A 14,385-nucleotide genomic window follows, 5' to 3' on the forward strand; every position below is an offset into this window, starting at 1 on the left:
TTGCTATGCCAGCTCTCCTCATTATCAGACACTTTTCCGTAAGACATGATGTGGATCATGTGGGATTAGGCCTGTGGCACAAAATCCATTCTTCCTGTTTTCAGTAGCATGTGCTGAAACTTATTGTCTGTTTCAGAAGAAATGGAAAAGAATCCTCTTAAATGATGTACTTTTTCCATTCAGTTAATGTGAGGATTGCCCAGAAAGTAATGCACGATATTTTTTTTTCTCAGCCGAAAACAATGTTATGAATGTGAAACATTACGTATGTATTATTTGAAGTCTCCAGAGTGAGCATGTCAAGTTCCCCTCACTTCTGACATAGTGTAGCTGCAGGACAGTTTCAGAATGGTGTCTGTAGGCAATGTACATTATAAGCAAGTTGCCGTCATTGAATCTCTCACTGCAGAGAAAGAAATGTGAGCAATATTCACAAATACTTGTGCAAAGTCTACGGAGCATCTACCGTCGACAGAAGTACAGCTAGTCACTGGGCACAGAAGGTAAGGTAGTCAGAAGGTGGTTCAATGGAGCTCCACGATTTGCAGTGTCAGAGAGACCATCCATGGCTGTCACACCTGACATTTTGCAGCAAGCTGATGTTGTCATGCCACTTGTTTGGGCATTAAAGGATGTGGAATACATTTTAAGCACTATGAGGAGGTGATTCACACAGTGAAGCACCTAGCTCTGCCACCAGGACAAGGATTGGTACCAACAGGCCATACACACCTTTGTTTCGTGTTGGAGGAAGGCCATAGAACAGGATGGAGATTATGTGCAAAAATAGTGTGTGTAGATAAAACACCATTCCTTTGTGTATGTAATTATCATCTTGTTCAATAAAGAACTCTTGGAAGAAGAAAAAATGCAACACATTACTTTCTGCCCAACCCTCATACTTCTCACCACACTGCATTCATTTGTCTAAAGAAGCTTACATCCAGCGGTTGGAGGAGTTTATCACTTCACTAGACTCTTGCTAAACCAGCCATTTCTCACACATACGGGTGCCGGTTTAGCGGAAGCGCAGGATTATTGAGAGTGTCTAAAATTTATTATAAACACATAGTGATTGTACTTTATCAAATCAAAAGATACATTCATTTTTATAGAAAACTTAGTCCTTGAGTGTGTACATGCATATTAATATCACTCGAAATTCACTATGAAAGATGCCCCTAAGTTTTAGTTGTCACCATTATGATATGCAACTGTAATATGCTTTATCACACAATGGCTTTACAAGCATTTCATAGGTCCTGCCATGTTTCTGATTGTTGCATAATGTACTCCAGGAAGATGTCTCCAGCTTCAGCACCAGCAGTTTGAGATATCCTAATGTTCTCTCCTCCTATGTCCTCTTCTTCATGAGTTTCACCGTAACTTTCCTGTGAGCTTACCATTACCTCTTTTCTGCTGAAGTTTGGTCATAACTCATCAACACTGTTGCCAGCAACAGTGGTTTTCTGTGAAGAACGTCAGTTCAGTTTACATCTAATTTCGACTTTCTGCTTGAGGTCTAGCATAACGTGTTTCCCTTTAGAAGCCATGATAATGATCCGTAAAAAAAAGCCACAATTTCTAAGTGTACAGGAACGTTGAACATTATAATTAACTAACAACAATGTTGCAGACGATATTTCATTATTGTAGGCGTCATTTCACGTTGAACGACTACAAGCTGCAAGTGATTACTGAGACGCAAGACTACTGAGGGCCATATTTGTTGTTGTTGTTGTGGTCTTCAGTCCTGAGACTGGTTCGATGCAGCTCTCCATGCTACTCTATCCTGTGCAAGCTTCTTCATCTCCCAGTATCTACTGCAACATACATCCTTCTGAATCTGCTTAGTGTATTCATCTCTTGGTCTCCCTCTACGATTTTTACCCTCCACACTGCCCTCCAATGCTAAATTTGTGAACCCTTGATGCCTCAAAACATGTTCTACCAACCGATCCCTTCTTCTAGTCAAGTTGTGCCACAAACTTCTCTTCTCCCCAATCCTATTCAATACCTCCTCATTAGTTACATGATCTACCCACCTTATCTTCAGCATTCTTCTGTAGCACCACATTTCAAAAGCTTCTATTCTCTTCTTGTCCAAACTAGTTATCATCCATGTTTCACTTCCATACATGGCTACACTCCATACAAATACTTTCAGAAACGACTTCCTGACACTTAAATCTATACTCGATGTTAACAAATTCCTCTTCTTGAGAAACGCTTTCCTTGCCATTGCCAGTCTACATTTTATATCCTCTCTACTTCGACCATCATTGGTTATTTTACTCCCTAAATAGCAAAACTCCTTTACTACTTTAAGTGTCTCATTTCCTAATCTAATTCCCTCAGCATCACCCGACTTAATTTGACTACATTCCATTATCCTCGTTTTGCTTTTGTTGATGTTCATCTTATATCCTCCTTTCAAGACACTGTCCATTCCGTTCAACTGCTCTTCCAAGTCCTTTGCTGTCTCAGACAGAATTACAATGTCATCGGCGAACCTCAAAGTTTTTACTTCTTCTCTATGAATTTTAATACCTACTCCGAATTTTTCTTTTGTTTCCTTTATTGCTTGCTCAATATACAGATTGAATAACATCGGGGAGAGGCTACAACCCTGTCTTACTCCTTTCCCAACCACTGCTTCCCTTTCATGCCCCTTGACTCTTATAACTGCCATCTGGTTTCTGTACAAACTGTAAATAGCCTTTCGCTCCCTGTATTTTACCCCTGCCACCTTCAGAATTTGAAAGAGAGGGCCATATTAGGGATAGTTTAATGTATTAGGGGGAAGCAGAATGAATGAACTATTATTCTGCACATACTTTTTGATAACTCTAAAGGCATATGACTAGATAAGTTGTCTCCAACCATCACTATTGACCCTTTTACTTCTTCAAAGCGGGCAATGTGGTCATAAAGAATCCGTCTTCACATATTGGTTGATCAAACCACTTTGATTCATATTGAAACAGGTTCATTGTGGGCCATCTTCTTGCCATGTGTTCCACAAATGCCCATATTTATAAAGAACTTATGGAGGAATCAGTTTACCATCAGAACTTGCTGCCATCGTTATCAAAACACTAGAGTTTGAGGAATTCAGCAGTTTGTCAGCAAGCTTAATCCCACATTTTGTAATCATCTGCTGCTTGTTCTGATCATCCATCATGTTGGTTTCATTGTAGTTGATTATGTTGCTAAGTAGGGGATTCTCCAGCATTGGCTTTATGTTGGAGAAATGCATTTCAGCCATCACTTTGTTCACTTCCATGCAAGCTCTTTTAATATTTTCACCTACACAAACAGAGAAATCTCCTGAATGTTGCTTGAGGAATAAATCAGCCCTTTCTTCTCCTGATACATTGTTAGAAAATTTCTTCTCTTTTCAGGCAGATTTATGAAGGTAATCTTTCACTACATGTCTAATGTCCATTTTAGTGAAAAGGAGATAACCCATATGCAGCCCTCAAGATATCTTGCTTCAACATTTCTACATTTTCCTCATGTGGTAATGATTGTCCTCAAAATTTTTTTGGGTGAATCTCCTACACTCTATTTTGTATGGTCGATCTAGGTATACCATACAAATCACATGCTTTTCTATACAATAATTTGCCACACTGAGAATCGTGAACAGCTTTATCTAAAAATTATGGGTCATAATTACACCATACTTCAGCATCTTTCTTGCTTTTATACAATCTCAGCGTTGTCTGAAATCAACCAAATGCAGTACACAATTTTGTAAAAAGCATCATTATTTTATAACATTACACAAAAAACTTGAGAAACTTGTACAATTGTCTCATTGGCATAAGTCACTGATCTTATTCATAACAGCAGTTGTAATACTTTTCCGCTGGTCGCAACAGTAGAAAGTTTCCATTTGATGATACTATGCTGACTTTCAACAATGAGATTATTAATCAGATAATGACCTAGACAAATATTGACCCAAAATAGAAGTTGCGGAACATGGCCAGTACAATCTCATGCTTAAAATAATTGGTGCACGGCAGTGAAAATTAGCGGCAAATCGTTGCTATGCATCAGGAAGGAGTAAGTAGACTATACTGTCTGAATTCCCCCAAATGTCTGAAATCACCCGTTTCATGGTACATCTTATAAACTCTTTTCGAGACTCATATCATTCATTCAACATCTCTTTCAAGTAGTTTGCTTTTTGTGAGTGAATGTCATCGGCAAACCTTACAGCTTTTATGTCTCCTACATGATTTTTAATCCCCTTTCTGAATTTCTTTCAGTTTCCTATATTGCTTGTTCAATGTACAGATTGAATTAAGATTGGGTACAGGCTACAAACCTGTCTCACTCCTTTCTTGACCACAGCTCCCCTTTCATTTCCTTCAGCTCTCATAACTCCATTCTGGTTTCTGTACAGGTTGTAAATAACTGTTTTCTCCCTGTATTTTATCCTCGTTACCTTCAGAATTTCAATGAGTGTATTTCAGTCTGTACCTTGAACCAGCATTTGAAGATACACATTCAGCCTCACATATCCATTGAACGGGCAGGTTTTGTTGAAGAAAAAGAAACTCATGGACAGATTTCTAACATACGACAGATAATTGATAAATTGTGAGAGTTCAGCGCTCCTGTTTTCATCTCCTTCCTTGAGCGCAGGAAAGCCTTTGACCATGTTGTCTGGGAAAAGTTATGGGAGGTAATTGGGGAATTCGGTGTCCCACCACACTTGATAGCACTTATCAGAAGGCTATACAGTAATCACCTCACAGCTGAGAAGACAAATGCTGGCACATCTGGTCTCTTCAAAGTATCAAAATGTGTCAGATAGGGTTCTGTCATACCTCTACAACTTTACAACATCTATGCTGAACATGTCATTAGGAAAAATCTTGATGGTCGCACCAAATTCCAATTGGTGGAATAACTATTAACAATCTCCAATTTACTGACACCACCATGCTTTTACCCAGCAGTGAAGATGAAGCTACTGAAAGAATTAAGGGATATCAGTTTATCATAGGGATTAGACACCAGTCCTAGCAAGCCAATGTTCATGATAAACAGTCATTAACACAGGGCAATTAAAGAAACTGGAAGTCATGCATTTTCTGATCTATCTCGAAGCGACCAGCTGAAGCATGACAAAATGGCGAGTAGCTATGAAGAAGCCTACCAAGACCTGTCAGAATGGAGCAGTAATGATCTGACTTGTTGAAACAGTGATGTTTCCATATTACATTACGGTTGTGAACCCTTAAGGCCAGACACAATCAGCCTGTTGAATATCTAGAGAAAATAATCACAAAAGGAAAGTGAGGACATAAAACTGAGAGGAGGGGGGCAGTGAACAAGTGAATGCATCAAATCAAACATTTCTCCATTCTACCTGTTCAGCAAGCTGCTAACTGTCGGGGATGGAGACACTCAGTTTGTGGGGTCACGACACTCAATGAGTACAATGAATCGTGGTTGTTGTGATTTCACTCAACAATGTAAAAATCTTTTCTCTGAATCTGCAAATGCTACAAACAAAGGTCTACCTTTCTTTAACCTATCTTCTACAATAAATTTTAGGGATAGTATTAGCTCGAGTGTTCCTATATTCCTATGGAACACAAACTGATCTTCCCCAACGTGAACTTCTACCAGTTTTTGCACTCTTCTGTAAATAATTTGTGTTAGTATTTTCCAGTCATGGCTTACTAACCTGATAGTTCGGCACTATTCAACCTGTCAGCACCTGCCTCTTTTGGAACTGGAATTATTACATTCTTCTTAGAGTCTCGGGGTATTTCCTGTGTTTCACATAGCTTACACATCAGGTGGAGTTGTTTTGTCTGTCATGGCTGGCTTTCCCTAGGATCTTAATAATTCTGAGGGCATGTCATCTATTCCAAGGGCATTGTTTCTACTGTGGTCTTTCAGTGCTCTGTCAAATTCTTCTAATAGTATCGTATCTCCCACCTCGTCATCTATTTCCTCTTCTGTTTCTATAATATTGTCTTCAAGTTTATTTCCTTTGTATAGCGCTTTTATATATTCCTTCCATCTCCCAGCATTCCCTTCTTTGCTTAGAAATGGCTTGCCATTTGAGATCTTGTTATTTGTTACAGCTCCTTCTGTTTTCTGTGAAAGTTTCCTTAAGTTACTTATGGGTTGCATCTACCTGTCCCCTGCTTATGCATGTTTCTATTGCCTCCATCCAATCCCAGTTAGCCATTTTGCACTTTCTACAAATCTCAATTTTTATATGTCTTTATTCCCTTTCAACTGTTGACCCAAGAATCTCTACTAGGCATCAACGTTTGAGCTACTGCATGCTCTGCTGCCTTCATATCTCAAAATGACCTAGTTCTAGTGTATTTCTGTCCACTGTTTCAAACCATTGTCTGAAGCTTCCTCTGAAAATCTCAACCATTGGCTCTCTCAGTTTGCCTTAAATACCTACCTTTTTGCAATTTCTTCAGTTTTATTCTACTGTTCATAATGTCAATGGCTGCCTCACAACCCGGGCCATCTGGAGCCTCTTCTCCACCACCAGCGTTTCTGAACTTTGCCAAAGGCAGTTATCCCTGTAACACATTTACCATTCACAAAATTATCCCATTCTTGACCTACGATAACCTACTGTCACGACACCATCTGCCTGACGGATTCCACCTCCTCTGTCTTGTCACCTCTTCCCTATTCGTGTCCGCTCACACTCATCATGTGCCGCTCTGCGATTGCACCCGCCCGCCATTTCCTCTTCTCCGCTTCTTTCCTTTTCAGCTACACTACACCTGGCAGTCTCATTGTGCTGTGCTTCCACCTAGTACCTGCATGCTTCGCTGGACAGTGCTCTTCTTTTCCTCCTACCTCTTCCATGCTATGACTTCCTCTCCCCTGCCCCACTCCAGATTACTGCATTCATTCAATATGGCAGTTGCAGTCTGAATGGAGCTGTCAGAGACAGCGGTCATGTATGCATAATGTGTGCTCATTTTTGTGAATGTATGTGTGTGTGGGGGGGGGGGTTCTTTTCTGAAGGAGGCTTTGGCCGAAAACTAATTACATATCAGTCTTTTTGTTGTATCTGTCTGCAACTTGACATGTCATCTTTACTGTGAGTATCAATCTATCCTTTCCTAACATCATTGTTATTTTGAATCAGTTCTGTACTACTGTAATTAGCTTATCTTGCACCTCCTTCTCCTTTTACAACTTAACAGGATGCCTTAGTTTTATTCCTAGAATGAAAATTTTAGTTTATCATTTTCTAGTTTTTGTGCTTTTGAAATAAAATATCAGTATTTGTTTGTATCTTTAGAAGTAGACAAGTTGGAGTATTGATACAATCTCCTCTCATTTCTTCATGACATGTCTATTTTGTCAAACCCTTGTGTATTCATTTATTTATTTTATTTATGGAGTTAAAAAAAGTATATGTTTTCTTGAGAAAAGCTGTTTAAAAATATACTTAAAATGTCACTACAAACTTAACATGTTTGCCATGGGTACTATTACAGTAGTAAACATGATTCCACTTTGCTCCCTTCAAGAGAAAAAAACTGTTCCTCATTTTCAGTTTTGAAATTCCTTGAAGCGCTTCTCATTCCATGGAGTTTTGAATCTGCTGCAACATCCATTATAAGCATTTGAGCTAAGGGATCACCAATACCTGTGTTTAGCACATGTGGGTTATAGGCATGTTAATGCGTATTTATCAAAATCTGGTCAGTGATAGGTGCAGAAATTTGCTGTTTTCTGTGCTGGTTCAATTACAGTTAGGATTGGCAGCGCTGTGCCAGACTAGACATTTTTGCGCTCTCATAAAGATAAGCTATTTAGATTGTAATAACAGTTTGTTTAGTACAAATTACTCATTAAATACATAAATCCATGCATTTTTAAGCTTACTATTAAAGGTATCACTTTCCTTTAAGTATTGGTCCAGAAAACACGAAAAGATTATGAGGTCGGATTGTAGCAGTATATTTATCTTCTTTTTGGCACAATTAACTCAGAGAATCCTGCTTAATTATTCTGTTTTTCTTTCCAATTTGAGCATTTCCATTCACTGTTAATTTCATATTTCCAGAAAGTAGAGTAAATTTTAATTTGTTTGATTTAGAGTCTTTTGCACTAATGGGTAATTTACATGTAGTTTTCATAGAATAAAGTTACATTCTGTCAGGATTAAGATCATTTAACAGATACTGCAGTTGAGTGAGTGCTGAGTTCTTGTTGTAACTGGAAATAAATAACTTTGTACGTTATGAAGTGCATCTGAAGCTCTAACCTGTAGACCTAATTTTTGCTGCTCATAAGTAACAAAAACTCCTGTAGTGGAAAGTGTGTTAAGTGATTTAATTCCATTTTTAATGTGTAATCTGTGGTGCAATGCTTGATAATTGTGAATGTTGCAAAATATACTAAAGAGGGAGTGGTATGTGCTGACTGTGGGCTGGAATTTCACTGGGGTGACTGTAGTGGGGAACTGAATGGAAACTCAGTGAGGCTCTTCCATGGAACTGTGGGCTTTGCGAAAAAGACATGAGAATTGCTGAGCAGGAGGCAAAAAGTGGTGCCCTTCAGCCTGAATTAGATCACACAAAATTTGAACTGAATAGGGTGAAGTGGGAAAAGATATTGGGAACTGCATAAAGGTAACAAGCTCTTCAACTTCATCTACGTTTTGGCTGCATACTTGAATAAATTTGATTTTTTACCTGAAGTAGGAGGGGGGGGGGGGGGGGGGAGGAAGCCTCATCCAACTGCAGGTCACAGTAGGGTGCAGCAGACTTCTAGGAAAGAAACTCAATGTAGGTCGGTACCAAAAGAGAGTAGAAAGAAAAGAGTCTTTTGAGGGGTGTAGGCCACATGGTGCAGGACAATTTATGGATAGGGTACCAGGTTGCCAAGTATTGTGAAACCAAATGCTAGCATTAGCCAGATGTCAGAGGACATTGGGAATTTGTGCAAAGGTTTTAGCAAATAGGATCAGGTTTTTATAGTTTGAGGAGAAGGGAACAGCTGGCTGAGACCAGTAACTGCAACATTAGGAGTGACCTGGATGAAATAGTAGTAGCAACTAGACACAAAAATATGACTTTTGTGGAGGTCCTGCAGCGCCATGACCAGGCCTAGGTAAACACTGCTACAATTGGGGGATGGTAATATAGTAGACATGACCTGCACCTGAATGGAAGAGGGGAAGATAAGGTGGCTGCACTTCTTGCTGATATTACATGAGGGCCACCAGTGCACATAGCAAGATAAATGTGTTTACAGTGTCAGAGGGACACTTTTTTAGTTAGAATCAGAATTCAGCCAGCCTGTTTTGAAAGAAGTGAAAGTAACAGAAGAGCCCCACAAAATGGTTGATAATGCACAGAAAAGTGAGGTTAGCTTGTTTTATCAAAATATTAGCGGATTGAGTAATAAGGCAGAAGAGCTTCTTGTCTGGAAAATTTAGATAGCTCTGAAAGGATAAGACATCCTGTGCCAGTTTAAGCACCATATAACAGTACGGTTAGGCAAGTTACATACAGTATAAAAAATTACACTAATGTAGCTTACTCATGCACTAATAACACAGGAAAAGCAGAAGTCTCTTTGATGAAGCTCAGAAAAAAAAAAATAGGTGGTAACAAATGCTCTCTGTGATCATAAAGCACAGGTAGTTACGATAAATAACAGAGCACCTCACAGTATGGATACTTCTCAGTGGAAATCAGTAAGAATAACTACTGACTCCAGGACAAATGTTTTTAACAATAGTTTACAGGAGACGACATGGGATCTAATTTATAATGTACCAAATGCTAACGTAAAATTTGATCTACTCCATGATAAATTCATATCATTATGTAAAAATAGCTTTCTGCAGAAACTAATCAGAAGGGACACTACATAAACAGCCATGTAAAAAAACCATGGATCACTAGAGGGATTAAAGTACCTTGTGGAAAAGACAAATGTGTCTTTTGGCAAGAGCAAGTAATTATCCTGCAGTAGTTGCACACTACAAAAACTACTCAAAATTACTAAGAAAAGTTATTAAAAAATCAAAGAACATGCACATAATGTCAGAAATCAGTACTTCTGCCAACCAACGTAAGGCCATATGGAATGTAGTGAAGTGACAGACAGGATAACCAGGCACAGAGCAAGTTAACATCACTATTGAACTGAATGTAAGGGCTATGAATGATGAGTCACAGGTGTCAAATGTTTTTATTAATCATTTATTAAATATTGTAGAAAGCTTAGGGTGGAACAGTTCAAAAGAAAAATCACAGCAGTATGTTGAAAATGTACTTTCATAAATTTCAGTCACATGAATGTATCACCAACTTCTCCATCTGAAATTAAGAAAATTATACATTCTCTCAAAAATAAAAGCTCATCTGGTTTTCATGGTATTTCTGGTAGAAAACTAGGAAATTTGTTCCCATGTAATAAGTCCAGTCTTACCTGAAAGATGAAGTGCATCACTAACTCAAGCCATTTTTGCAGAGAGACTGAAATACGTGATTGTTAAACTCCTCTTTAAGAAAGGTGATAAGAGAGATGTCAGTAACTACTGACCTGTTTCACTACTGACATCATTCCCCAACATGTTTTAGAAGATGATGTATTCTAGAACAGTACCTCGCCTTAGCAACAATAGTGTCCTTTGCAAATCACAGTTTGGGTTTCAGAAAGGTTTCTCTACTGAGAATGCCATTTACATGTTCAGTTACCAGATCAGTTACCAGATTTTACAAACATTAAATAATAAAACAGCGCTGGTTGGTATTTTCTGTGACATCTCTGAGGCATTTAACTGTGTGAATCACAATATTCTCCTAGATAAATTGACGTTTTATGGAACAGACGGTATAGCCAACCAAAGAATACTGTCATATGTAACCAAACAAATGCAGAAAGTTGTAATGAGTAATTCAGGCAATCTAGCCCAGGAACATAAATATTACTGGAGAGAAATAATCTATGGAGCTCCCCAAGGTCCAATCATAGGTTCACTACTGTTCCTCATAAATGTAAATGATCTTCCATCTAGTATACAACAAGCAAAGTTAGTTCTTTTTCTGGATGACACTAGTATTGTAATAAATCCAAGCATACATACCAAAACAGAAGAAATGGTAAACAAAGCTCTTAAAAGTATCATTGACTGGTTTTCGCAAATGGTCTCACCCTCAATTTTTTTTCTTTTTTTTTCTTAAAGACACAACATATTGAGTTCTGCTCATCTAGAAGTAATACACCAATAATAAGCATAATGCATGGTGAGGAAACAATAAATAGAGTGGAAACTTCAAAATTCTTAGGGGACTGTATTGATGAGAATTTATTGAAAAAAGAAAAACACATTTCGGAATTCCTAAAACAACTTAGTTCAGCCAAGTTTGCGCTTACAGCCATTGCAAATCTTGGGGAGAAACAAATCAGTAAGCTGACATATTTTGCATTTATTCTTCCAATAATGTCATATGGAATAGTGTTCTTCGGCAACTAATCTTTAAGAGAGTACTCATTGTGCACAGATGTGCTGAAAGAATACTAGGTGGTGCTCAATCATTTTGTAGACATCTGTTGAAGGAGTTGGGCATTCTGGCTACTGCTTCACTCATGCAGTTTGTTGTAAGTAATCCACTGAAGTTCGAAAGGAACAGTGAGGTACATAATTACAATATTGGAAGGAAAAATGACATTTGTTACTCCACATTAAGGCTGTCACAAATTAAGGAGTGCACAATTCTGCAATAAACATTTTTGATCACTTACCCAGTGATATAAAATGTCTGACAGATAGCAAAGTAAAATTTGATAACAAACTGAGGTAGTTTCTCATTGACAACTCCTGTTATTGTGTAGAAGAATTTCTATTAATTTAATGTGTAAAAGGTGGTGGTTAGGAATTACTAACTTACATTTGTAAATCCTTTTTCTTTTTGGAAAAAAACTTAGAAATGTTCAGAAAGTAACTGTATGTACAAATTAATTTGTGCTGTGAATGTAAAATGACTTGTTCCATATCATAATGACATGCAAAATGATCCATGAAACATATAACTAACTGACTTATGCTGAACAACTAAATCAGTGACTTGTTCCACATCATAATGACATGCAAAATGATCCATGAAACATATAACTAACTGACTCATGTGAAACAACTGAATCAAATCTATAATTCCAATTTTAAAATTCTTGGATTTCGATAAATCAATATTGAAGTCTCTGCATATAATTATACTGTTCTCGAGAGAGTTACTTTCTTCCAAAAATTTCTCCGTATGACTATGAAAAACACTTAGTGCTGTACACAAATAAACTAAAGCTGTGTCATTCCTTGGTAATTCATCTATAGAGAATTTTATATCTTTTTCATTGGACATTCTCTAACAAAATGTATGTATTTACACCCATGACTCCATATTTTCCTAAAATTCGTACTACCTAGTTTGAATAGATTGTGTCACCTGTAACAGCGCTTGGCTGAGCCAGTGTATTTTCATTTTGAACTGCTCTTTCTTTATCATTTCCTACAATTAACTATTCTTAATATTTAATGAGTTGGTTTCAGACTTATGTAATAATTTTCTATTTTCTAGAGTTGGCAAAGATCAAGAGGTAGATGTGCTAAGAGATCATCATGCAAGTAATGAAAAATCTTTAAACAGCTCCGTTACGGAAGTTCCAGGTATGGCTATAAAGATAAATGTCATTATTTTTTATTAACAGAATTACAGAAGTCATTAACATATAATTAAGAGATATAAACAATTTAGAATAGAAATCTCCTTCATACATATGTGATGTAGATATGTTAATGTTTTTTTTTTTCATAAGAAGTCAGGCACAAATAATGAAAAGTTTTCATTCTGCCTCTAATGATGTTATTATTTTGAATAGAGTTTAATTTGCCTCAAATATATACTTTGTAAACTGAACGCTACTGTTCAGTGCATGCAGTCCTTGAGCTTACCTGATGCAAGTATCATTTCTATAGTCTTTTTACACATATGGATGCAGTTCAGAAAAAAATGTGGAAAAACTTCTTCTTCTTCACAGATGGATCACATAGGACCATGAGTAATCAACATTTGTTGGCCTTCCTTTGTGCCCAGTATTCCTTCATATGCCACGAATGGGCTAGTTTTCATTGCGCAGTCCCCGTATGTCGGTTAGTTTCTCTCTCTTCTTCCTCAAAACCCCATGTGTTCGTGATTTTTTTGATTTCATTTCTGCCATGTAGATTTGGAGACCCTAATTCTTTCAGGCCTTTTTTCGTCTGTTTGTACCAGTTCAGTCTTGTAGTTTTGTTCTTTAAAAATGTATGGATTTTGTGTGTTAACTTGTTTGAGCCCACTGTTTCTAAATGCCCCATGAATTGGATTCTTCTCATGTGCATTGTGTCTGTTATTTTGGAGATATTTTTATGTATTTCTGCATTGGGTTTTGGATAATGCACACCATCTTTAGTTCTTGGTCATAGGATTTTTCCTCATTATTTTATGTTATTTCACTTCTGATTCCCCTTGTAGTGTTCTGTGTTGAAGTTTTAGTGTCTCAGATGTGTAGAGAGCTTCGGGTTTAATTACTGTTGTGTAATGTCGTATTTTGCAGTTCCACGAGAGACTCTTTTTGTTAACTGAAATGCCGTCTGCATTTTCTGCACCCTTGATCTGACAGATTTCTTTTCATTGTAATTTTCTTTAATCCATTCACCTAAATATTTAAATTCTTTTACTCGAAAGATGTAGTTATTACCAATTTTGAGACCAGAAGGTGCATCTTTGATGTCAGTCATCAATTTTGTTTTTTCAAGTAAAATTTCTAATCCTGTTTTTGCTGTCTGGTCTTGTAATAATTCTAGCTGTTTTTGTGCACCAGTAATGTCTTGGGCAATCAGTGCCATGTCATCAGCAGATGCTAAACAGTTCAATTCTATGACCTTACATTTTAGTCCCAGTCTGTGTACTGGTGCACCTGCTTTTCTTCATTCTCGAACAACTTTTTCAAGAGCACAATTGAAGAGCACTGGGGACAGTCCATCCCCTTGTCATACTCCTGTGTCTATTTCAAATTCTGTGCTCAGTTCTCCCATAAATTGTACTTTGGATTTGGTCTGCATGTGTGTTTCTTTTATTATGATTGTTGTCTTTTGATCTAGTCCAAATTCTGCTAACACTTCTCGGTCTGTACTGTCATATGCTTTTTTAAAGTCGACAAATGTGATGACATAACTTTTGTTTGAAGTACTATCGAGTTTTTCAAGTTAAGGATTTGTTCTACGCATGATCGACCTTTTTTGAACCCACGTTCTCCTAGTTTTGAATCCAGCTGAGGTTCTACTCGGTCTAGTAGGACTTTAGATAGAATTTTGTA

The 14,385-nt window shown here is 37.5% G+C and overlaps 1 protein-coding gene across 1 annotated transcript in view; it reads left to right on the forward strand.

Annotated features, from left to right (window-relative positions):
• LOC126161297 (phospholipid-transporting ATPase ABCA3) overlaps positions 1-14,385 on the forward strand; it is a 787,342-nt gene that overhangs the window by 402,123 nt on the left and 370,834 nt on the right. Inside the window, exon 16 of the mRNA XM_049917041.1 lies at positions 12,609-12,697. Within this exon, the coding sequence (XP_049772998.1) occupies positions 12,609-12,697 (89 nt within the window). The remainder of the gene's footprint in view (positions 1-12,608; positions 12,698-14,385) is intronic.

This window comes from Schistocerca cancellata, chromosome 2 (assembly GCF_023864275.1).
Source record: "Schistocerca cancellata isolate TAMUIC-IGC-003103 chromosome 2, iqSchCanc2.1, whole genome shotgun sequence".
Taxonomy (NCBI): Eukaryota; Metazoa; Arthropoda; class Insecta; order Orthoptera; family Acrididae; genus Schistocerca; species Schistocerca cancellata.